The 24,882-nt window shown below is 36.2% G+C and overlaps 1 protein-coding gene across 1 annotated transcript; it reads left to right on the forward strand.

The window, feature by feature from the left end:
- The first annotated feature begins 42 nt into the window (after positions 1 to 42).
- LOC100367821 (pre-rRNA 2'-O-ribose RNA methyltransferase FTSJ3-like) lies at positions 43 to 23,182 on the forward strand. Its single transcript, XM_085491735.1, has 17 exons — positions 43 to 196; positions 3,845 to 3,950; positions 5,007 to 5,133; positions 7,369 to 7,468; positions 8,043 to 8,261; positions 13,583 to 13,785; positions 14,318 to 14,487; positions 16,832 to 16,915; positions 17,237 to 17,372; positions 17,696 to 17,838; positions 18,584 to 18,740; positions 19,090 to 19,183; positions 19,751 to 20,014; positions 20,132 to 20,234; positions 20,621 to 20,705; positions 21,189 to 21,376; positions 21,950 to 23,182. The coding sequence occupies exons 1-17, from the start codon at positions 130 to 132 to the stop codon at positions 22,155 to 22,157; spliced, it is 2,454 nt and encodes an 817-aa protein (XP_085347861.1). The 5' UTR covers positions 43 to 129; the 3' UTR covers positions 22,158 to 23,182.
- Positions 23,183 to 24,882: the final 1,700 nt, after the last annotated feature.

Consider the following 24,882-nt stretch of genomic DNA (forward strand, 5'->3'; position numbering starts at 1 on the left):
ATGACGTTTTTCTTGATCAGTGATTTCCTCAAACAAACATTGATGACGTTGAATCAATGTGCACATGTGCGTGCCAAGTTGTGCTTTCAGCGTTTCCGCAGCCTGTAGAGAACGTGAAATTTTACAAATATGGGCAAGAAAGCTAAAACCGGAAAGGGGAGGAAGGACAAGTTTTACAAATTAGCCAAAGAAACCGGTAAGTTAAACAGTTCTACTGTAATATTCTTACGATGACCGATCAATTTATGTTACTATTAGTGCTATGAACCATGTGGCCATGGTTGTGCAATGCGGCAATGGATTACAAGTTAAGATCAAAATACATAGTACATAATATAAATAAAGTTCGTCGACGATATCATATTTATATTAATGGGGGTTCCAAACGTCGAGGGGGATTCACAGTCAGTTCGCCCCAATGCACATTCGCCCCAGACCAGTTCGCCCCACAGTCAGTTTGCCCCACAGTCAGTTCGCCCCAAAGTCGGTTCGCCCCAAGTTTACTGGTGTTCGTTTTCGCGGTTATGCGTGCAAGGAAATGTGGTTTTGAAATATTTTAAAAATTATACTAAAGTAAAGCCACATCGAAGGACGCTGATCGCCGCGATTCATGATTGTAGCATATCGCCCGAACCCGTGCTGTGCCGTGTGCTATGATCGCAGACTCGTTTGACCTATTAGTCCGTACGACACTCTCCGACCCGATAGATTTTATAATTGGCGTTCACAGGTCAAAGCAGCCAGCAATCTTTCCGTTCAGGCTTCGATGAGATCCGTAAACTGGACGAGCTTTGAATAGTTTATCGAAAGGTCGAATCGATCTTCAACGAACCGTTTCTCAAACATCGCCATCTTGGATTATTCTATTGAGCAATAGGGGTTGTGTCGGCTTGGCTAGTATATTATATCTGAAACCAGTGAGCTTCATGATGTTCCTATCAAACAGTGCTTTTACGTTCATTTATTATGTTTTCTTTCTTGCAGATGACGTGTATGTACAATAATATCGTAACACGTAAACCAGAATCAATCATTGAGTTGTTGCGTGTCTTGGTGTGTGTGGTGGGGTGTTTTTTTGTTTTGTTTTTGGGGTGTGTGGGGGGGGGGGGGCAACAACCGGATTGCTAACTTTATTGGGTGTTCGAAAGTACGAGAATACATAACATGGAAGTTCTTAAGTGTACGATAATGTAACGATTATAAAATACATAACATCGAAGTTCTTACAATAACGAACAGGTAACGACAATAAAATACATAACATCGAAGTTCTTTAAATTTACGATAATGTAACGATTATAAAATACATAACATCGAAGTTCTTTAAATTAACGAACAGGTAACGACTATAAAATACATAACATCGAAGTTCTTTAAATTAACGAACAGGTAACGACTATAAAATACATAACATCGAAGTTCTTAAATTTACGATAATGTAACGATTATAAAATACATAACATCGAAGTTCTTAAAATAACGAACAGGTAACGACTATAAAATACATAACATCGAAGTTCTTAAAATAACGAACAGGTAACGACTTTAAAATACATAACATCGAAGTTCTTTAAGTTTACCTTACCTACTGTATGTTGCTGACAACGGGTGCGTTACCATACAGTCTGGAACTGGATCTGTGCAGCTTCTTGACGGAGATCTCATTACGTTGAAACTCTTCCCATAGTTTAAATATTCTTCCTTGTAGATCGCGAAATTTCTTCTTTTGACGACTTCTCAGTTTCTTGTTGGATAATAAAAATAATAACAAGTAGTAGTAGAAGTAACTAATTACCAAGACAATAGGATGTAATTAGCAGTAGCTAATTACCAAAACAAAAAATGGTCAATTGTTTCGCGATATACTAGGTATGCGCACAAACTGCAGAGTAATGTTTATTTTTTGAGAATCAAATATGATTTTCAACATTTCCCCTGGACTTGAATAACGGTGTACGTCACAAAATGAATGTAAAACACATATACAATGGACTACAAATAAATTGGTTGTTGCTGTACCACAACTTCATGTCACAAAGCTCCACGTTACTGGGTCTTCTAGACGCCCAGTTTAATAGGTGTTATTCGGTACTGAAAAGGTGTCGTGGTCACACCTTTTTGATGGTGTGTGCATGGTGTACTACTATCACGCAATTCATAAACCCTTGATAACAATTCTTCACTTCTGAAAACTAAACAAATATAATACGTGTACAATTTTAATATAACTACGTTGTATATATAATTATAACAAGTCTCGTGATCCCTTTAGCGTGACCACAGTCCTTGTGACACACACCACCCCCTTTTGAATGGAACGTTCAAGATGGCGGCACCGTATTTTTAATCCGTGCGTTAAAACTGGAACGCCGAAACCACACAACACCGATTGATTGGTTGGTTCATTCATGTTTGTAAGGCAAGCCAGGGGAGATAAGTCAATCGAAAAAGGGACAAAAAATCGCTACCACAGCGCATGGCAAAAAAAAGGCAAAGTATCGCTATCACGACGCATATGGCACGACACCGGTTCGACTCTTCGGGCGATATGCTACAATCGCGGCGATCAGCCTCCTTCGATGTGGTTTTTACTTAAGTATAATTTTTAAAATATTTCAAAACCACATTTCCTTGCACGCATAACCGCGAAAACGAACACCAGTAAACTTGGGGCGAACCGACTTTGGGGCGAACTGACTTTGGGGCGAACTGGTCTGGGGCGAATGTGCATTGGGGCGAACTGACCACCGTCGAGGGGTCCTAACTGCAAGGGCCTTATCTCCGTGTCTCTAAGGGTTAGCCTATTTAAAAAATGGGAGTGGAGATTTAGAGGATTTTGTGAAAAATAGCCTTGATGCTTACACGGGGGAACAAATATGAACAACTTTGAAATGAAAAAAAGTGTGCAATGTCTATTTAAAGAGCTAGACAAGTGACACAAAAATGTAGGTACAGCAAAATAATTTTATTTTGACAAGAACAACCGAAAAAAAGAATACCCAAACGTTTTTTAACTGTATGAGTATTTAGTGTGTCGACCTGGTGTTTTGAAAAAAATAAATCACATATTGATATGTTATGTGTAAACATTTCCAGCAAACTACAATCTTTGTGTTCAATGATGAAAATACCCCAATTCTTTACCTAGTGCATTCGCTAGCATCCTGAAATGAGGGTATACCCGTCAACTTAAAGTCACCTGTATTTGAACAGATTTTGGCATCAGTTCCATTTTATTTCTGTATTAAAACGTGTGAACCTAAGTTTGGAAACTTCCATGAATTGCATCACCACCAATAATCACTGGATAAAAAGAGAATGTGATCACATACATGTATGTATGTACATTATTTCCTTACGTTTTTTGCCCTAGTGTTTTCATCAAATATATAAATGATTGGTGATATTTTCATTTGTGTGATACAAAAAAAAGTCTTCTTTTATTGACTTATATTTGCAGTGCACTTTTTCGTCGCTCGTTTTGGACGCAAATCTGTTAGAGGAATCATAGCTTTTCTAAGTGAAATAAAATCCCAATATCCAAAAACGACAAATTTAAGAACACCAAAATTATCAGAAATGACAAAAATCCCATCACAAAAACTGAATACCAGAACAGGAAGAGTTTTGTTCCCAAAGCTACAAATATGTATGAATATAATTTTATTAGGGATAGGCCATTTGACCTGGGGGGGGGGGTTAAATGACCAATATAAATTTGCATACTGGGTGGTTTATTAATTATCATACATGTATCAGTCAATGCTACAATGTATCTGTCATTGACATTGGATTTGACTTAACGTTGATTCATACTTTTTTGTAACGATGTTTTCTTTCTCAGGCTATAGAGCACGTTCTGCTTTCAAACTCCTCCAGTTGAATCGAAAATTCCAATTTCTACAGAAATCCAGAGTTCTTATTGATTTGTGCGCTGCACCAGGAGGATGGTAAGACCTGTTATAATGAAAATACAATTAAATAAAAGGCTCACAGGGTTCACAACCTTGTGCAGTCAAATGAGTTCAGATTTGGTATGAGCAAACAATCCGCTTCAATTACTGAATTATAACAGCAGGAAATAAATGTATTAGTAAGTATGAAACAATTACTGTAAAAGGATTAATTATTCACTGGGTTTTAATTTTGCTTATTTCGCTGACTGGAAAATTCGCGAAATTAAAACCCAGTGAATATGGAAAATTTAGCATAGAATACATTATCTAAATGATAAAACCGTGAATTTAAAACCCACTGAATATGCCCGAAATCCTAAATCAGGGAAATTTAAACCCAGTGAAAATTAGTCATTTTACAGTATCCATTCATCAATACACAATCATTTGCGATACACGTGGGCCAACAAAATTATGAATACGAGTTAGCGCCGCGGAAAAGACTGTGCTAATAGGTAAAATAAATTTCATTTGTTATCGTGAAAGCTGTTATGACTCTTCCAGTACTCAATTTATCTTTTAAAAAGTGCTAATCACCTCTTTGAAAAAACACCAGGCAGCGATATCAACATCGATAGGATGTACTTCAACATCAATAATAACGAAATTTATTTCCGGGATGCATTCTTTGTGATTCTCAATACGTGGAATATGTCGGTAGTACCATGCGGTATTCTAATTGGTTAATAGCATTCTTGCCCTATCAGGTCAAAGGGCACCATGGAAGGTCTGGTCAACTCGTGTTCTGGAAACCATTCATAGCAAACCAAAGAAATATTGTTTTTTGTGTTGAACCGTGATTGAATAATGGTGCAATGGTGTAAGGACCTCTGAAAATAAGTTATATTTGTGTGTATGTTTACGGTAGTAGATGTTCGTTTACGTAATGTTTTATACATTCTTCTTGTGTCCCTATCACCATGTACAGTTAGCACAAAATAGTTAGTTAAAAACAGCACAATTCAGTGATCTGTCAAAATTTTAGAAGCCAATAAATTAAGAATATCTGCAAAATACTTGTATTGCTATGAAAATGTCTGTGTTATTCAGGCTGCAGGTTGCATCGAATCACATGCCTGTGTCCAGTCTTATTGTTGGAGTGGATTTAGTACCGATAAGACCAATACCAAATACCATTACTGTACAAGCTGATATCACAACAGAAAAATGTAGATCGGTAAGTATGGAGTAGAATGTTGAGTAATGCTTGGAGCCAGTACAAGGTTTTATGCAGAGATAAGTATGATACTGGAATTAATGTTAATCCATATACATCTGTCATCGTAACGCCATAAGTTACAGCGTGCCGTAAATTTACGGGGTATTTTCATCCTACAATACAAGGAAATGCGAATTCCAAATATGGAATAATTATGCGCATAAGTGTTCTGTAATAATAAAAACAAACATGGCTGCCATCAGGGTTTGACCGGTTTCCACACAAAGAAGTTCGCTGATTATGTTCTAGACTTTTTGGATTTCGTCATTCCCATGATGTATCCTTGGAAGGAAAAGATGTATAATAATAAGTTTATTATCAGGATACCTCAAAGTATGCACTTGGTCAGTATGCCGTCGCATCAATCTCTGCTGCACGTCGGTCGATACTCCTGCTGTACTGTCTTCGTGCATACTTTGAGGTATCTTCGTAATAACCTTGTATTATTATACATCTGTCACCGTAACGCCATAAGTTACAGCGTGCCGTAATTTTGCGGTATTTTACGGGGTATTTTCATCTTACAATACAAGGAAATACGAATTCCAAATATGGAATGATTACGTGCATAAGCGTCCTGTAATAATAAAAACAAACATGGCTGCCATCGGGGTTTGACCGGTCTCCACACAAAGAAGTTCGTTGATTCTGTTCTAGACTTTTTGGATTTCGTCATTCCCATGATGTATCCTTGGAAGGAAAAGATGTATAATAACAAGGTTATTTACGAGGATGCCTCAACGTATGCACTCAGACAGTACGCCTTCGCATCGAACTCCACTGCGCGTTGGTCGATACTGTTTTCGTGCATACTTTGAGGTAACCTGGTAATAACCTTATATTAATTTTACTCGCATCAAAATCTTATATTACATTGTCATTGCCAAATCAGTCATTTTATTGTTTATCTTTTTTTTTTTAATCATACATCATTATGAATAATTAATAATGCTCATCTATAAAAACACATTGAATACATAATTTTGATCTTCTACAATATACATTGTCATCATACTTACTGTGATATTTTCTATGGTCAAAATAAGTAAAGTGATTTTTAGTTTATTTATGCTTGATCAGAGCATGGAAGGTACTAATGGAAGAAGCCACGACGACTCTCAAGTGGCCACTTAAGCTTCTTAACAGGCTTATTTTCTTTTGTTTGAACCCAAGTTAGTCCATTGTCTAGCTCATCTTTGATGTCGATGTTAGTTTGCGATTGTTGACACAAGTAACGAGTTAGCGGAATATCATACAACCCCACAGATTTTTAACGTGACCATAAAATATATGCACATTGTGAAACTACGGTCATCACACATGCGCACTTGGTTTGTTTAGGTGTAAAAGGTCAAAATATGTATTTCACAACCGGAAATTCAACAGATGAACATTTAATTTTACAGATTTCACATGTTTTAATTATTAGAAACTGTAACAAGAACAAGATTTTGAGTGTCTACAACAAAAATTCCTAAGGACCTAAAAAATATTATTACGGAGAAAGTGTCTAGGCATGCCCTTCTTTCGATACTATCTTTTCTGGTGGTGTTCGCTGACGCCCGGTGGTCGAAAATTTCAATAGTTTTGGGCGTCAAACCCAAGCAATGACAATGGTACCATTGAATAATGCAATGGTTATTGTCACAGGCAGTCATTGATTGAGTATCACCACCATTACAAATATAAAAAATTCACGATAGTTCATCAGTTCTTCTTCAATCGATGTTATATCTGCCAATTTTTTATTAAAGTTCGCAAAGATTTCCGGAAACAACAGCATTCAAACTAGACGCCATTTTCAGTATTGTACATGCGAGGTTCGTCTATCGCTTCCGAACATGCTCCGAATATTACCGAATACTCGAGATTAGTGTAACCTATTGTACGAAGGTGCTAATAGTTAATAAGTAACAGTGTTTGTGAACACTGTTAACAAACGATCATGGGGTAAAGCTAAAACAATAGCGTTGCTGCTCCTTCCGTTAGTATAGAGCAGGTTCAGAGATGCACTTCTAATATCGTAAATCAAGTCAGTCTATTAAATTGACAACTGTGAAAATTAAATCACTGTAAAAGCATTGTCTTCAGATGTGTTTTGGACATGGGAGTTCTTTCTAAGCTTTCTTTGATTCACTTTGTCTGCAAATTGTTGTTCTAATTTCACATTTATCATTTTGTCTTCCTCTATAGCTTTTGCGCAATGAGCTGAAAGATTGGAAAGCTGATATTGTCTTGAATGATGGCGCACCAAATGTGGGTAAAAACTGGTTGCACGACGCATTCACACAAGGTTTGTCACCTTACTATGATCCTCACATGCCTTATTGCAATAAAAGTTTGTAAATGAAATTCTGTTTTCTCCAATTGTATATCAGACAATATAGTGAAAATGAAGGCTATCAAATCAATTTGAAGCTTTACATTGTCAGCGGTGTATCAGCTTTCAAACTATCTCTTGAATTCAAGTCACCTGACTAATTCAAATTTGCATAATCCATGACCTCATTTATTTGTCTGAAATTAATTTCCATTTCAGCAAATTATCTAGGAATAAATAATATTTTACTGACAGTGTTACAGTGTTTACTGACAATATTAATTTTGTTTGATGTATGACGTTGAGTGTAATGATGAATTTTTACTGTGCAGCTTGGTGATGTCACTGTGAAAGTTGCATGCAAATGAGAAACAGTAATTTTCAGTAATTCGTGAATTACTAGTAACTTGCATATATCTGACATAAAAAAAAAAATTGAACACTAGAGGGCAGTATGAACTGTACAAAGCATAGTTCTTGCAGTGGTTTGTATGCCAATTGATTACAAATTTTAGTTCAGTGTTCCATATTTTTCTTTTTATTTCAGCTTCACTTACCCTGAAAGCTTTAAAGCTAGCGAGTGATTTTCTAACCCAGGGAGGATGGTTCGTCACCAAAGTATTTCGTTCTAAGGACTACCAACCATTGATGTGGGTCTTCAAACAGTTGTTCAAGAAGGTTCACGCCACCAAACCACCAGCATCTAGGTCAGAGTCGGCTGAGATATTTGTGGTGTGTCAGGGTTACATTGCTCCTGATAAAATAGGTATGTTTATAACACCAGAAGTCAAAAATGGCAGTTGTCCAGTAGTTACCGACAACCACTTTTGTCAAAGGGCAACTGAATTTGAAAAATGCTTGTTGGGACGAGACAACTATGAAAATAAATTATACAGAAATCAAAATATTACACTTACAAGAATTCCAATGTAATATCAGATTTTAGCTTTGTATAATTTTGGAAAAAGTGAAAGTCACTGTGACTCTAGGACCCCAGTGAAAGTCACTGTGACTCTCTAGGACCCCAGTGAAAGTCACTGTGACTCTCTAGGACCCCAGTGAAAGTCACTGTGACTCTCTAGGACCCCAGTGAAAGTCATTGTGACTCTCTAGTGCCCCAGTGAAAGTTACTGTGACTCTCTAGGACCCCAGTGAAAGTCACTGTGACTCTCTAGGACCCCAGTGAAAGTCACTGTGACTCTCTAGGACCCCAGTGAAAGTCATTGTGACTCTCTAGTGCCCCAGTGAAAGTCACTGTGACTCTCGAGGACCCCAGTAAAAATCACTGTGACTCTCTAGGAATCTAGTGAAAGTCACTGACTCTCTAGGACCCCAATCTAAGTCACTGTGACTCTCTAGGAATCTAGTGAAAGTCACTGACTCCCTAGGACCCCAGTGAAAGTCAATGTGACTCTCTAGGACTCCGATGAAAGTCACTGTGACTCCCTATCTTTTTCTTAAAGAATCCCAGTAAAATGTTTATTCTCGATTATCATCTTTCACAAAATCGAAATGATTTACAGTTTTAGTACATCGCGAAATATGACTTATTTAACCCTTTTCCGGTCAGGGGAGTTTCAGGCTATCAGGTTAAGTCAGTGAAAAACGGTCATGATTCAATGCCTCCAGTAGCCAGCATCTGTGCATGCTATCCTGCCAGACATTTTTGCAAAAATAGGTCATAGTTAACAGACTGTATCGACCTCAGTTTTCACATTTTTTGCAATCGTTTGCATACACACTTCATTACCACCATGGACAACAATTTCTCGTATAAAAAAAAATCACCGTTTTATTTCAATACACAGTAACGATGTTTTGCCCTTTGTACAGTCTCAATAAACACGTGTTAAACATTGAAATAAATATTGCTTAATTGAAAACACATTACAAGCTAGTACAAGGTCACTACATGAATGCAAGTTCGAAGTAAGAAGAAAAAAAACGCGCGAGTATGGGGATATTTGGGACATGTACGGGGGAAAACGTGTTTGACGTACTCGACCTGTCAGCGTACATTTTAAATTGCAACGTATATTCAACGACTTGAACTACATGTGTAACATATTACAACATACTTTCCGTGACTTGACTGATGTTATATTCAAGCTCTAACGTATATTAACCGACTTGACCGTACTAGTAATCCCACACTTACAACGTATATTTAACGACTCAAACTGAAACTAAAACGAACGAGAACGTAACTGCAACGACTTGATTGGGGTTACCTTCACACGGCAACGTATATTCACCGACATGACTCGACTAACTAACTAAATATTTCAACGTATATTTAACGACTTGAAATAGAACAAAGTAGCAAGAACGTAACTGCAGGGACTTGGCGTGTATATATACTCACGCAGAAACGTATTTCCACCGACTAGACCCGATGAACTATCCTGACATTAAAACGTATAAATACCAAGTGAGCATGAAACTAAATTAACGATAACGTATTTTCACCAACTCAAACTATTGTACAGTTCGTGACGCTGTAATAAGTCCCAAATTTATTTGTTGTACGCCTTTCTTAGTTATCCACCCCAGCGGGCTGCTCCCATGCGTCTGCCTGATGTCGAAGGCTGCGCTTCCGTACTTACTGTTTGTGTTTTCCCCTCAGTGCCATGTTGTGATGAAAAGCAGAGAAATATTCGCCCGCATGAAGGTGAACTTTACAAATTGGGCATCCTTTCGATGTTTCTGATAATCTGCCACTCGCTGTTTTTTTCCCGTCCTTGCTGCACTGCTTACACGATTTTTGACGCCCGGATAGTCTGCATATTTCGTGCGAATCCATGTTTTCACTACGAATAAATGACGTGTTACTTGGAAGAGAGCCAACTTCTCTTATGGATTTTTGAATTCTACTCGAGTGTCCACCAATCAGTTGTTTACCTGTGCGGATATTGAAGAATTTGTGTGTTACTTTAGTCGTGCGATTCAATGCCTTGAAACATTCATAAGCATTGACCAATGCAACATTTATGATGTAACAGGCCATGTAGATCCACCAACGATTATTTTTTCTGCCCGTGTGATAGTATTTTAGCCTTTGGTTAGAACTATCCACGTCACCCATGTGATCTCTCGTCATATACTGCTTCTGCCGACATAGGCAGTGGGGGATAGACTGTATTTAAAATCAATATTTGCGCGCTGTCATCCTGGTATGCAGTAATATTGATAGTGTCGTCCGGTCTAGTTGCTGCTTTCATTTCACCAATTTTCAATTTCAGCTTCTTGCTTTTCCCCTCAGGAATTAATTGCGGCGGCATGGTTTTCCGATTTCGTCTGCTAAAACTACCGACCATTTACACTTTCTTGTCTTGTAATTTAAGGGCTGTGTTAACTGACGTAGAAAGCGAATCACAGAAAAGAATGTTTTTTTTCTGTGAAGGGCTGTAGCAACCGGTGTGTTGTCTTCTTGATTGTCCCAGTTTCTTTCCTTCTCCCCTCATTTGTAGTTTTATATTTCACCTCCAAATATGGTTCAAAGTTTGCAATGTAAGACGTTGTCGAGTTGCACACCTGCCATATTTTGAAGCCATTGCAGTCGGGTTTGTGGGGCAATCTCTGCTTAAACTTGGACCGTCCCTTGAATCTAACCATACCCTCATCAATCAAAATTTCCTGTCCCATCTGGTAGTATCGCCGGCAATTTTCGAGTACGGATTTCAGCCACGGGTTGATTTTATACAACGGGTCGGCCTCTGATCGTTGACGACGATGTTCAATGTCAGGATCCCGCCATGGGTCATTTACTGGATCAGCTAAATGAAAATAACGCATTAGCATTTGATATCTGGCCCGAGTCATTACTGATGCAATTCCCATATTCTGCAGAAAGGGGTCACTCGACCAATAATCGTTGACTGCTGATTTGTGATCAATACCCATACATATCATCACACCAAAGAATGCTTGCATTTCACTGAAATTTGTATTACGCCAGCGGGCATATAATTTTTTTGCAATGTATTTTTGATGATATTTGGCGTATTTATTAGTCTCGATGGAAGCCAGTTCTATCAGTTCTGGTGGGATAAATTTGTAGAAATATTCCACCTCACGAGCATATGAAGGCAGTTCGAAAGTTGGTCCAGGTTCGTGTTCAAAAACTGGAATAGTAAATATATCGCCGTCTTCCTCCGTGGCCATTCTCCATTCACCAGTGCCGGAGGCAACATAATCAAATGTAGCACCAATTTCTGTGTCAATGACGCTATCGAGTACAGGTGGGTAACGCTGCTCTAAAAAATCGTCATTCTCAGCACGATCTTCATCAATTTCTGAATCTGTATCATCATCATTTGCAACTATGAAGTCATCTGGTATTTTGTGTCGTAGCTCACACAACACGTTTTTTAATAGTTTGTTTTTCGTGGAAACTCGCAAGTGTTGATTGTTCTGTATCGCATACATTTTCTTGAACTATTTCTTTGGTGACATCGACGTTTTGTTGCGTACTCGCTGGGTCGATATGTTCAGGCCCCTGTATTTCTGTGTTGGCAGTTGTGGCGAATGTCAACGGTTCCGAATCGCAAACATTGTCTTGCAAAAATTGTATCACATCTTCGACGGCACGTTGTATTTCAGCGTTACCAATTCCCATTTCTTCGGCATCTGCTTTGTCGGCAACTGGCGATTCAACCACTTTACGATTCGTCCTCGATTTACGTTTGCCTCCTGGTTTGCCCCTTAGTTTGCCCCCGCAGTCCTTCAAGTTTTCTTCTGTAATTGCATGTTCATTGACAGAGGAGACAGTCTCAGACTTGTGTTTGTTCTTTTTCTTTTTACGCCATTTCTTGAGTGGACTATTATCACTGGTTTCCGTGGTACGTTCGGCTGGTAACTCACCGACGTCAAATGTTTCCTTTGCTTTGGATTTCTTTCTTTTCCCACGCTTTGCTGGTGTCAATGTCAAACTTATCACTCCCCGTGCCACTGCACGATTGACGCGTTTTCTTCAGTTTCTTTCTTGCCTTCATAAAACACCTCCTATCTGTATAGGACGGCATATTAACGTACATGTCGGAAAGTAGGCATACTGCCAGTCTAGGCTTTATCTCACTTTCCTCGGCCATATTTATACTGAACGACCAGATGTCCACAAGACTGCATCTCCCCACAATTTGAATATTTATTGTTATGTAAATAAATATGTTATTTTTTCGAACACGGATTGGTTACAATTTGCATACACATAGAATTGCATATGCTAGCTCAGATGGTGAAATCACATGGACTTGAATATTTCCCACCAGCTGTCCCGGTCATCTTACGTTGGTGATTGCCGACATTCCAAGCTCAGCCGTTAGAATCCGTCATGCTATTCATTCTAAGTGTCGGGACTATTTGCCAAGCTGGTAAAAATACGTTACTACCGTTATAATCGTGTCATTCAAATACAATTGTAATGCTGCAGTTTGCAATGTGGTCAAGGAGCAGACAAGTGTTCAGAATTACATTCTTTATTACTTGGTTAATTTATTTGACTTGACGGAATTGAAAACAAATTCTCTCCCTCCATAATTTCCCAAGTGTAAAATATCAGGTTCATTACAACGTATTATAAACGCTTGACCGTCTGAGCAACTTAAATAGCAGGTCGTTTTTCAACGACTTAACCAGTTAGCTACCTGGGGATGCCCGGTGGCCGAGGGGAAGACGTGTAGTGGCGTGAAGCTAGGCGATTAGGTGTCGTACGCGAGCGCCTGTTCGAGTCACGCACGCAAGTACGTGTTTACTATAATTAGACATAGTCTTTACCTTGCCGTTTATTCGGTGTTATTTGCTTACTTAGCTACCTGGAGTGGTAAATTCTAGCATACCCATATTGACGGCGGATTTTCACCAACTTGACCGGAAAAGGGTTAAGCATATACATACATAATGTCAGTGTGATTTTAGTCGCAGTGTCCTACAGACCAAAATGTGGGGCAAACATTGGAGGAATGCAACAAACAAACTAATATAGTTTATTCTCCTCTATGCAGATTGATTGACATCTGAATTAGTTATTTATTATCTGAATTATTATTGACTTAAACATTAAATTTTTTATTTAATTTTATTTTCCAGATGCAAAATTTTTTGACCTGCGACATATTTTCAAAGAAGTTGCAGCAGAACCGAAGAAAGTTACGGTTTTAAATCCTGAGAAAAAGCGAAAGAAGGCAGCAGAAGGTTATGATGAAGGAGATTATACGTTATATCAAACGAAGACGGTTGGTGATTATTTTAAAACCGAGAATCCACTGGATATGCTAAGCACTGTCAATGAGGTATGGATGTCTCAATTTAAGGGACCCTCCATTACTTATTATTGGGGGGGGGGTCTGAGGAATCATCAAGATGAGATGAGCATATGAATTAGCTCAAAATTGTTTGCACTAAGAATGGAAGTGCTAACACATGTTTGACAGAAAAATTTGTGTTAAAAGTGTTAAAAGTTATTCACTCTTTAAAAAACTGGAGAAAAAAATTTTGGAAACCAAACTACTTTTTGACATATGATTCTCAGTTTGCATTTTGTCCAATTTTCAAATAACAAATAAAATGGCTGCCAGAATAAGGAGGAAATCCTAAAGTCATTGTTTCCATGGTAACAATTTCGGGTACCTTCAGTTTAATGGAAAACCACGTTCAGCAAAATATGAATTCGTAGTGGTTTTGAATTTAATGCATTTTTACTAGTTTCTCATCCTTCAAATCATCCAAATATTTTTATTTCTATTTCGACAACTTTTAATGATTCACTCACAATTGACATGATGCTTTACAGCTTCCCAAACTTGCAATATTTTGTTCTTCTAGTTGACCTTTGGTGATGACAACGCCATCGCTAAGCACTCCTTAACAACACCAGAAATAATACAGTGTTGCAAAGACATCAAAGTACTCGGTAAAAAAGATATCAGGAGTCTTTTAAACTGGAGAAAGAAAATACTGAAAGAAACCGAGACACCTAAAGAAGAAAAAGAAAGGTGAGAGGATTTTTAATTAGTCCTCATTTGGACGTAGTCCGTGTGCCCATGCGTCTGGACCTATATCTTAGACATGCATGGACCAATTATATTCAAACTTCACACATACATCATACATAATATTATACATAGGCACATCAATTTGTTTCATGCTCTGATTCAAAATAGCCAAATTGCGGCCATTTTGTTCTAAAAAAAATAATCAAATATCAAGCATTTCTGGCATTTATGGATGGATTTGTTCAGACTTGGTACATACATTAGACATTACGGGTTCCTGATGCACTTAATTTTATTTTTCAGAACGGACTAGTGGCCATTTTGTTTCAATGAATCCAGTTCTAGTGCCATCTCTGCCTTGCTTTTACTGATTATGTTCAAATTTTAGATATTTATTATACATCATGTTATAGATATATACATGTATTCAAAATGGCTGATTTTGTTTTAATTAAAGCTGTTCCAGAGCAATATCTCCCAATATGGACAAGTACTTGTTTGACGATCAGATACAAAATGTCAATCATTTTAATGTTAAAAAAATCATAATCATATTTCTGACATCGTTATATTCCAATTATATTACTATAAACAAAACTATATATCCCAAATTCGATAACTAACGAGGACTGTGCCATGCATGGCTTGTTTTTGTAAACTTCAGATAGTTCAAGTGTAGCAGTCGTGATTATTATTGTTTGTGAACACAATGATGGGTTGGATTAAAAATGAAAAAGTAATATGAAGTGTTTCTTGTAATTGAAAAAAAGCAGTTTCCTATGCCTGTGTATGCAGAAATAACATGGCTTCCCCATGGAGCCTTTTTCTGGGCTCATAACACCAGCTGAAACTCATAGACAACAATGTTAACATATGAGGAAATTGCTATATGAAAATAATGAACAAGTTGAAAACATGGTTCAAAAATAGGAAATCAACATGCCAGTAATCAACCACATGAAAAAAACGCACATGTTGGCCAGCTCAAACTCTTGCAAAACTCTGGTAAACAAGACACACCTACTGTGTTTGGATTGCACCTAGAGAAATCACTGGAAAGACACCAAGATTAGAACATCCAAATACACACAGAATAAACCCACAGGTACACAGCCGCTAAGGAGTAAACAAAAGACCACATGTTAGTCTCACCCTTGACACAGGTGATGCACACCCTCAAACAGGGCGCACCTGAAAACAAAATATTAAAAAAAATTTCATTGATTCTTGCAAAGCATTTAAATTGAGGGCTACGAACTGTGATTAGTTGATAAGTGGCATGAGACCTTTCTGTGTTCTGAAAGGCCTCTCCCACAGGAAACTGTGAGGGCACCAGACTTATGAACAATCTCACATCGCTACACATCTAAATATGGTAATCTTTGCTCATTGAAACTGACTTCTGTCCAGATAGTTGCTAGTCCTCTTGTGAATTATACAAATAAAGTTAATGAAGTTCATTGGAGATGAACAATGCAACATTATTTATTCATTTACCAAGGATATTTACATGTTATTTTACATCAGTGTTCAAATGATTGCAGGAATTAAAAATGCAAAATAAATAATACAATTATTCATAGTGTTGAATCCTAATATTAATATCTATGGCAGGAAGCAGAATTTTTAATCTGCTTCTCAGTTAATTTCTTTTTATATACTGTAGATACATTAATTATTCACCGGTTTCACTATTTTCGCTGATATGTAAAATACGCTAAATTAATTCTTGTGGAAACTCATTGTTTCCCTGCCAAGTTTATGAACCTTAAACCCAGTGAAATTGTTGAAAACATCAAAATAGTGAAATTAAATACCAGTGAATATAAATGGTTTTACAGTAAATACCGGTATGGCCAGAATAAAGTTACAGGTTGTGTTTAAAAAAGAATGTCTAAAATGTGGTTACCTACTGGAAAGTGGATGTTCATACTTATGTACTCACAACAAGCCACATCACCGATTCAATTGGTTCAATTGTCTGTTTCTTAGCACATGTGATAATAATTTACATATTAAAAACTGAAAGTATATGCATTTGTCAGTGAGCACAAAATATTTCATTGAGAATTGTTTTCTTACATCCAATATTATTTATTGAAAAAGCATCAGAGCTTATTCTCTAAGATGGGTGATTTTACGTTTTCTAAGAACATTGTCCCTTACTCCCTGTTTAAAAAACATGTTACTTATTCTCTCATACTATGCATTGGAAATGCTGGGAAAACTCTCGACAAGTCACTCCAAATAAATTTTATCATTGAAATTCAAACAAAATCACGCACTGATTAAAGTAATAAACCGATGACACTCATACATCAGTTGATAAACTAATTATTTCTAGTGAATCCGAAGATCTGGATAGTGAGGAAGAAATAGAGGCCCAGCTTGATAAGTTGAAACAAGAAGAGAAAGCCGATGCTAGAAGGTAAGATCTTCACTATATTAGTCTAAGAACAAGAGAGAACAATCATATACTATCGTAAAATCTGTATAAGAAGCCGCATCCCTAATAGAAGTCAAACCCATTCATTTTGAACATTTGAGAACCAAAAATTCAGTGTTTCTTCTATGTGTAGATGCTCTAATAGAAGCCGCATCCCCTGTGTTGTATTGTACCATTTTAATAGAAGCCGGGGTTTCTAATACAGATTTTACAGTATATGCTATGTAACAACTGTGAAGTAATAATATATTTAGATACTTCTAACGAATACTTCTATAAATAAAATAACACAATTACCTCTAGGAAAAAGAAACAGCTGTTATCTAAGAGACGGAAATTGAGAGAGAGGCTGGCATTAAAGATGGACTTACCTAATGATACGTTAGACTTTGGTACAGATGAAGCTATGTTCTCATTGGCCAAAATTAAAAGCAAAGAAGTAAGTAAGAAAATCTCTGGTTCAGCCATTGATTATTTAAGAGAAATACAACATATCTGGAGATTGTTCACTGAAATTCCCATTTTATGTCATTTTATGTATTTTATGTATGTTTATTATCACTGTGCATCATCGCTGTGGTTTTTCTCCTCAGTGTGCGCCAACAACATAAGCATTATATTGTCAGTTGACAAATTATAATTAGGGACATAACCTGCTATATTTGGTTGCTTTAGTTGAAAAAATATCTTCTTTATAAAATAAACGTTTACAAGTCACATTCACATTTTTAAATTTATTTACAAATTTACATTATTTATCAGCAATTGTCAGAAGTCGGCAAAGGTGACATCAATTTTATGGATGAGGAAGCAGAAGATTCGGAAGAGGAATTACAGTTTGAGTCTGCCAGTGAGGATGAATCTGATGATGGAACACAAAACCAAAATGATAGAGAGAAGGATTGGTACGATTACTGTGAAAATTTCATTCACACATTGTAGTTACAGAAAATTCATTTCAAAAAGTGAAGTATATATCCTAATGCAAGAATCAGGCCTTTTGAAAATGGCAAGAAAAATGAATGAAAAAATGCTCTCTGAAAGCTCTGAAGTGAGTTATGGGAGTGATTCCAAGGTGTTGAAAAATAATTTTCCATGTGTTTAATTTAACTGGCAATAGCTGTAACTATCTATCTTCTTTCTCCAATTTTCATTTTTAATAAAACATTTCCTGTGTCATTAGTGCCAATTTTTAACGACCATCGCAAAAATGTAGACACTGAAATGGCATATACAATATAAACTAACGTATATTAAATCACTTGCAAATGAAAAAAGATGCCAGCAGGGTTGCATCCAGGTCTCGAGATACTGCCAACTATCAAAATCCATTTTTTTTCTAGCAAACCCTACAGATTACACTACATGATAACAACTTACCAGGGCCTTGGGCGAATTGTCAAATACGTTGCCATATCATTTTATGTGTCATTTCTCGTAGTAATCTTTTTTTTAAAGGAAATATTTGCTATTAAGTTTCCCTTGGTGAAATTTTGCACAAGCGATGACTCTTCTCAGAAGGAGAAATCTGAAAAACACAAAATAACAAACAAATGATAAATGTGAGGCAGTAATATTAAGGGGAAAATTCATTAGGTAGTTTTGACACTCTTTCAAATGATCCCTGTTTAATTATATCCATGTCTGTAGGGATGACTCTGAGGATAGTGACGATGAAGATGACAGCGAAGATGAAGATGAAGATGAGAGTGAAAATGATGTGGAGGTCGACAAGAATCCACTGATGGTGGATTTAGAAGATAAAGACACTAAAAAAGAAAGACAAACAAAATTATGGTTTGATAAGGTCAGTATAGGATAATGTAAAATACATTATTTTTGCTTGGAATTTATTTTCGATGAAAGTATGATTCAGTGACAATAATCAAGTGATTATACTCTTTTCCCTATGTTTTACATTCAAATCATCAAAAATTGGTGAAAATAAACTCCATACAAAACAGACAAAAAGTCTTTTCAGCGAAAATTAATTCCAGCTAAAATAAAATATTTTACAGTATTATTGCTAAATCCTCTGATCCTAGAGGGTTAGATATTATTTATATCATGGATTAATAATCCAGCAAAATGATGTTTGATTCATCATCCTGTTTATTAATAAACAACAATGATGTGTATTTCAATTTCTGTCACAGGATTCATTTGCTGGGGTGGAGCTGGATGAGGATGAAGACATTGAGATAGCCGAAATGACCAAACGTTATAAACAAAAAGGAGGAGTTGTGCTAGGTGAGGCCACGGATAAATTATGTTGATGTATTTGTGATGCTAGACTTTTTTTCATAAGATACTTCAAATTCCTCTTGTTGCTATGGTTACAGTTACTTAATAAACAGTTGTTTTTAGATGTGTATTACAAAATTTGTAATTTGTGGATTTATTTTTGAAATTAGTTCTGTTTATTTTGGTTAATTCCATTATTTTTCAAAAAATAGTCATTCAAGTAGTTCGAGCCAAATTTAGCACTGTGGGCAATGCATTATGGGAAAGAACCCCCTGTTGTAAATAATAAAAAAACATCACACTGGAAATTCATACCATAAATCATTTGACTTTTTCCTCCCATGTCACCCAACAAAATTTTGAGGTATGAAGAAATTCAATCCAGTGTAAAATAAATATTTGTGCAATTTTCTAGTGCGCTTTGGATTCTTTGTTTCTCGAAAAAAAAATGTTAACCGAAGAAGGTGATGTATAATGTTCAATTGAACTTCTTTGAATCAAATGAATAACGAGCATGTCTAGTGCTACATGATCACATTTTCACGTTTGTTTCAAAATATAAATTTTTATCAGATAAAACCACTAAAAAAGATATTTCCAAGAATCAATCGAGTGGTAAGAAAGTAAGATTTGACAAGACAGTTACATTGAAGTCAGACGGAGAAGAAGAATCAGAATCCTTGTCAGATGATGACAGTGACTATGATGATGATGTCCTAATGAACGGGGTTTCATCACCTGAAGGAAAGGGGCAGACTGGTAGCAGGAAAAATAAAAGAAGTTTTGGAGAAGATAAAGATAGCAGTGATTTTGAGGTCGTCAAAGCAAAGGAGCCAGGTAAATCGCGGTAGAGGGCGCTATTTATTTTTTTCTGAAATGGTTAAACAGGTATGAAATGCCATCTTGTTGATTGAATAAATTGCATACATCATTATTTGACACTGTCTCTTTCAGCTAAGAAGTCTCGTAAACTCAGCGCTGAAGGAATGGCCTTAGGTTCATTGCTCATATCATCAAAGAAAAACAAAAGAAACCTTGTAGAACATGCTTTTAATAGGTAAGTATTGTGTGTTTGGTGTGAGAATGCCTTTACTTTACTGTACACATTATTGGTTGTTTAAGACAGCTGTCAAATTAGCAAATGTCTATTTCATAGTTTAATCATTGGTCCACAAAATACAAGCCTTGTGTAGCTGGCAATTATGCTGAGTCACTGCAAACAGCTGTTGCTCTGACTGGTGTTGAATCCTGCTTTAAAATTCAAAGTTTAATTAAATATGCAAACTATCATACTTCAAAGCACCATCCACGAATAGACTCGGTTATGGCTGATGTTGCATTAAAATGGTAATATAGCATTCATTTTTTGTAACACAATACTTCAAATAAGAAATTTTTGACAATCATGTTTATTTCATGACAAAATTCACTTGCTTTTGTCAGATATACTTTTAATGATGACCATCTTCCTGATTGGTTCGTTGAAAATGAGGCGAGACACTGCAAACAACAAACTCCAGTTACAAAGGTTAGTTTGCAATGTATAGTTGGACCAAACCATTATATACACAGGGGTGTAGTGGAGAGGGGAAGAGGAAACTTGGTGCAGTATGGCACTAGAATCTGCATAGAGAAACTTTTCTTGGCTCTGCCACTTCTCCCATTCTGATGAACAGCCCATTCCTGTCAAGCCCCCCCCCCAAAAATGGATTTTTGTTTTCAGATTACTGATGTAGGCAAGTCATGAAAACATAATTACATTATTGACCCATGAATAACACTAGGTCACCTCATTAACTCTATCCAATCAGTGTCAACGGTACTGGTCACCTGATTAGCTTTATCCAATCAGTATGAATGACACTGTGTCACCTGATTAGCTCTATCCAATCAATATTAATGAAGCTGGGTCACCTGATTAGCTCCAGCCAATCAGTATAAATGACACAAAGTCACCTGATAAGCTCTAGCCAATTAGTATTAGTGAACTTTTACTTTTCATTCAATACAGGAAATGGTGGCTGAATACCGAATGAGATTGAAAGAAATCAATGCAAGGCCCATCAAGAAAGTGGCAGAAGCAAAAGCTAGAAAGAAGAGGAAAATGCTTAAAAAAATGGAGAAAGCAAGAAAAAAAGCTGAGGTGATATCCGACACAGTAGACATGTCAGATCGAGAGAAAGCAAATCATATTAAAAGGTATGAATAAAATAAATGTGTTTAAAACGAGCAAGTACAGAAATTCAAATTCATTGTCGATTTGTTCATTTCTGTTTCCTTCACTATGTATTCATAATTTATTTGATCAAAAAGCAACAATAACTTGTATATCGACATAATTTTGGATCAGGCAGAATTACTTTGCCTGACTCACATACAAGTCTTAGTAAATAGTGAATAACATGATATTTCTTTTAAACAACAATACATAAGAAGTATAAAATAGTACAAGATGTCATTAGCATTTATTGTGATGGCATTGATTCAAAACTGATAATAGAAATTACATCAACATCAAAGTCTGACATTATGCGTAGATGATAACGGTGTTTTGAAAACTACAGCATTATGGTTTTGTATACAGACAATAGTGGTAATTTCATCTGAATTACTTTGCTGTGACATTTTGGTGAACAGAATTATTTTGCTATTGTTTTTGTTTTGGCCTTCATGAATCACATTGTACAATATGAAGTGAGTTGCTATTCATCATTCTCTCACTTCATAAAGGTAGAAAATTATTTTTAATTTTTCTGTTCATCTTGCTTGCAGTTTGTACAAAAAAGCAGGCCTTATGGATAAGAAAAAGAAAAACGTTCATTATGTTGTGTCGAAGAAAAGTTTAGCTTCAAAGAAAGCGAGACGACCTGCTGGAGTCAAGGGACCTTACAAAGTTGTTGACAAAAGAATGAAAAAAGAAGTACGCGCTAAGTTGAAGAAAGAAGCCAAGAGGAAGAAGGGGAGGAGCTCAAAGAAGTAACCGTACTGCATTTGCAACGTTCACTTTAATTGGTGGAAATTTTTCATGTGGATGGTTATCAGCCAATCAGTTGAAATGTAACACACATACATGACTGACTTGAGGTAGACTAAATTATTCATGATGCTGGTGATATTGCACCAAAAATATCCAGGCGATGAAATGATAGAATGTTGTACCTTTTTTACTTGTCCTTGAAAACTACATAAAATAGTATGTAATCCTGCAAGTTTTTAAAGGAAAAGTCAGTGTTGACTAAAATTCACTAGCAAAATCCACCTCTTCTTCCAAGTCATAAAATACTCACCACGCAGTGATTACAATGCTGTTAAAAATATCAGTAAAGCTGACCCATTTGAACAAGCTTCCTAGTCTGAAGTGAATTCTGCCATAGAGGGCGATATTTAGTGTTACACTTCCACAAATCCCAAAATCAGCTTTTGTCAGATTTAACAAGATCTGTTGCCAGTGAAAAAATCATGTTAATTTGTTTCAAAATTAAAAAGGAATTACAGAAAAATATGCAAATTTGCAAATGGTGCCCAAAGATTTTGGCGGGAAAATTTATGGCATTCAACTGATTGCACACTATACTCATTGTGTATCATATATAATTGGTATATGAACAGAACTACGCCTGATAACATTAAGTTTAATCAGTCTTAAATATTTCTATTCACTTATTATATAAATCATCTATGAATTATGTCTGTATATTAAATACATATTTTGGATGTAAATACAAAACCATTATGTATATACATTGTACTTTGACTCATTTTTATTTGCTTACTTGTGATTGTCACTGAATTGCACTTGGGTTCCTTTGTTCCGTGATTGAAGATGGACTATATAGTCTATTATAAAATCAATATTTGATGTTAAGCGTTTCTATTAAGATTAATCTGAGATGATTTCCTAGTTGGATGTGTTTAGCATGGATCATGGAATTTTCTTGCCAAGATGCTGAACTTTGAAAGAGCTTTCAGTTGAGTTTCGCCTACAATACAACTTTAAGACAGAAAGTCGGTGTTTTGTGAAATTTTTCTGCTTCTAAATTCTGAAATTGTGAACATTTCTAGCAGTTTTTATAGTATCAACATGTTTGATCTAGTACACCTTTGGTTAAACACTAAACTGTAACCTTGTTATAGCAAACTGAAGTGTTCACTATAATGAAGCACATAATGCATTGGGTTTGTTATAGTGAAGTGTTCACTATAATGAAGCACATAATACATTGGGTCTGTTATAGTGAAGTGTTCACTATAATGAAGCACATAATGCATTGGATTTGTTATAGTGAAGTGTTCACTATAATGAAGCACTCAATACATTGGGTTTGTTATAGTGAAGTGTTTACTATAATGAAGCACATAATGCATTGGGCTTGTTATAGTTAAGTGTTCGCTATAATGAAGCACATAGTACATTGGGTTTGTTATAGTGAAGTGTTCACTATAATGAAGCACATAATACATTGTGTTTGTTATAATGAAGTGTTCACTTATAAGGAAGCACTTAATACATCGGGTTTGTTATAGTGAAGTGTTTACTATAATGAAGCACATAATGCATTGGATTTGTTATAGTGAAGTGTTCACTATAATGAAGCACTCAATACATTGGGTTTGTTATAATGAAGTGTTCACTTATAAGGAAGCACTTAATACATTGGGTTTGTTATAATGAAGTGTTCACTTAAAAGGAAGCACTTGATACATTGGGTTTGTTATAATGAAGTGTTCACTTATAATGAAGCACTCAATACATTGGGTTTGTTATAGTGAAGTGTTTACTATAATGAAGCACTCAATACATTGGGTTTGTTATAGTGAAGTGTTCACTATAAATTCAGCACATAATAAATTGGGTTTGTTATAGGGAAGTGTTACTGTTACTCCCCAGCCATAGGGTATTTGAGGAGTGGTACAGTGTACATTGATAAGTAAATAACTTGTTGCAGTTAAGTATCTCATCAGTATTTAGAAGTCGTTAACCCCAACCTTCCCCAACTCTACTTACCGTAGCAGTAAGTAATTTATTATAGTGACCTGCAGCTCAGAGAACTGTCCAGCCCAGTGGACTTATAAGTCACCTTAAATAATAACGATTACATTTACAAATACAGGTTATGAAAGAGAGCTTGAAATAATATATCAACAATACAATCGTGTAGTTCATTAAATTCAGACGAACAACAAATTTCTTCTTTTGTAAAAAGCCTTTTCTATACAAAGAGCAAATTTTCTTATTGGCCCTGAAAATAAACGAGCCAGTATTTGTTCCTGTGATATGCCAGTTATTTCATTAAGAATTGAATCTAGATACTCATGCCTCAATTCATTGTATTGCTGACAGTCAAACAAAAAATGCATTTCGTCCTTAACAACGTTTGCATCACAAAATTTACAGATTCGTACACTTACAGGCTCGTGTCTAAATCGCCCAGTCTCAATACGGAGAGGCAAAATGCCCATGCGCAGTTGAGCTAATAGTGACCTTTGACCCGGACTTAAATTTATTAGCATGTACTTTTCTGGTTTATATTCAAATTTAAAAGTTGCATAGACACATAACTTTGGTTTGTGACTAACACCTTCTGACCAAGATGACTCTGACCTCCTCGCAATATTTTCTCTTAATGCATGTATATTTACGTCAATTAGGTGTTCATAATTTAAGTCAACGAGCTCCATAATTTGGTAAATCTCTGATGACCAAT

This window comes from Saccoglossus kowalevskii, chromosome 16 (genome assembly GCF_978046115.1).
Source record: "Saccoglossus kowalevskii chromosome 16, keSacKowa6.1, whole genome shotgun sequence".
In the NCBI taxonomy this organism is placed as follows: Eukaryota; Metazoa; Hemichordata; class Enteropneusta; family Harrimaniidae; genus Saccoglossus; species Saccoglossus kowalevskii.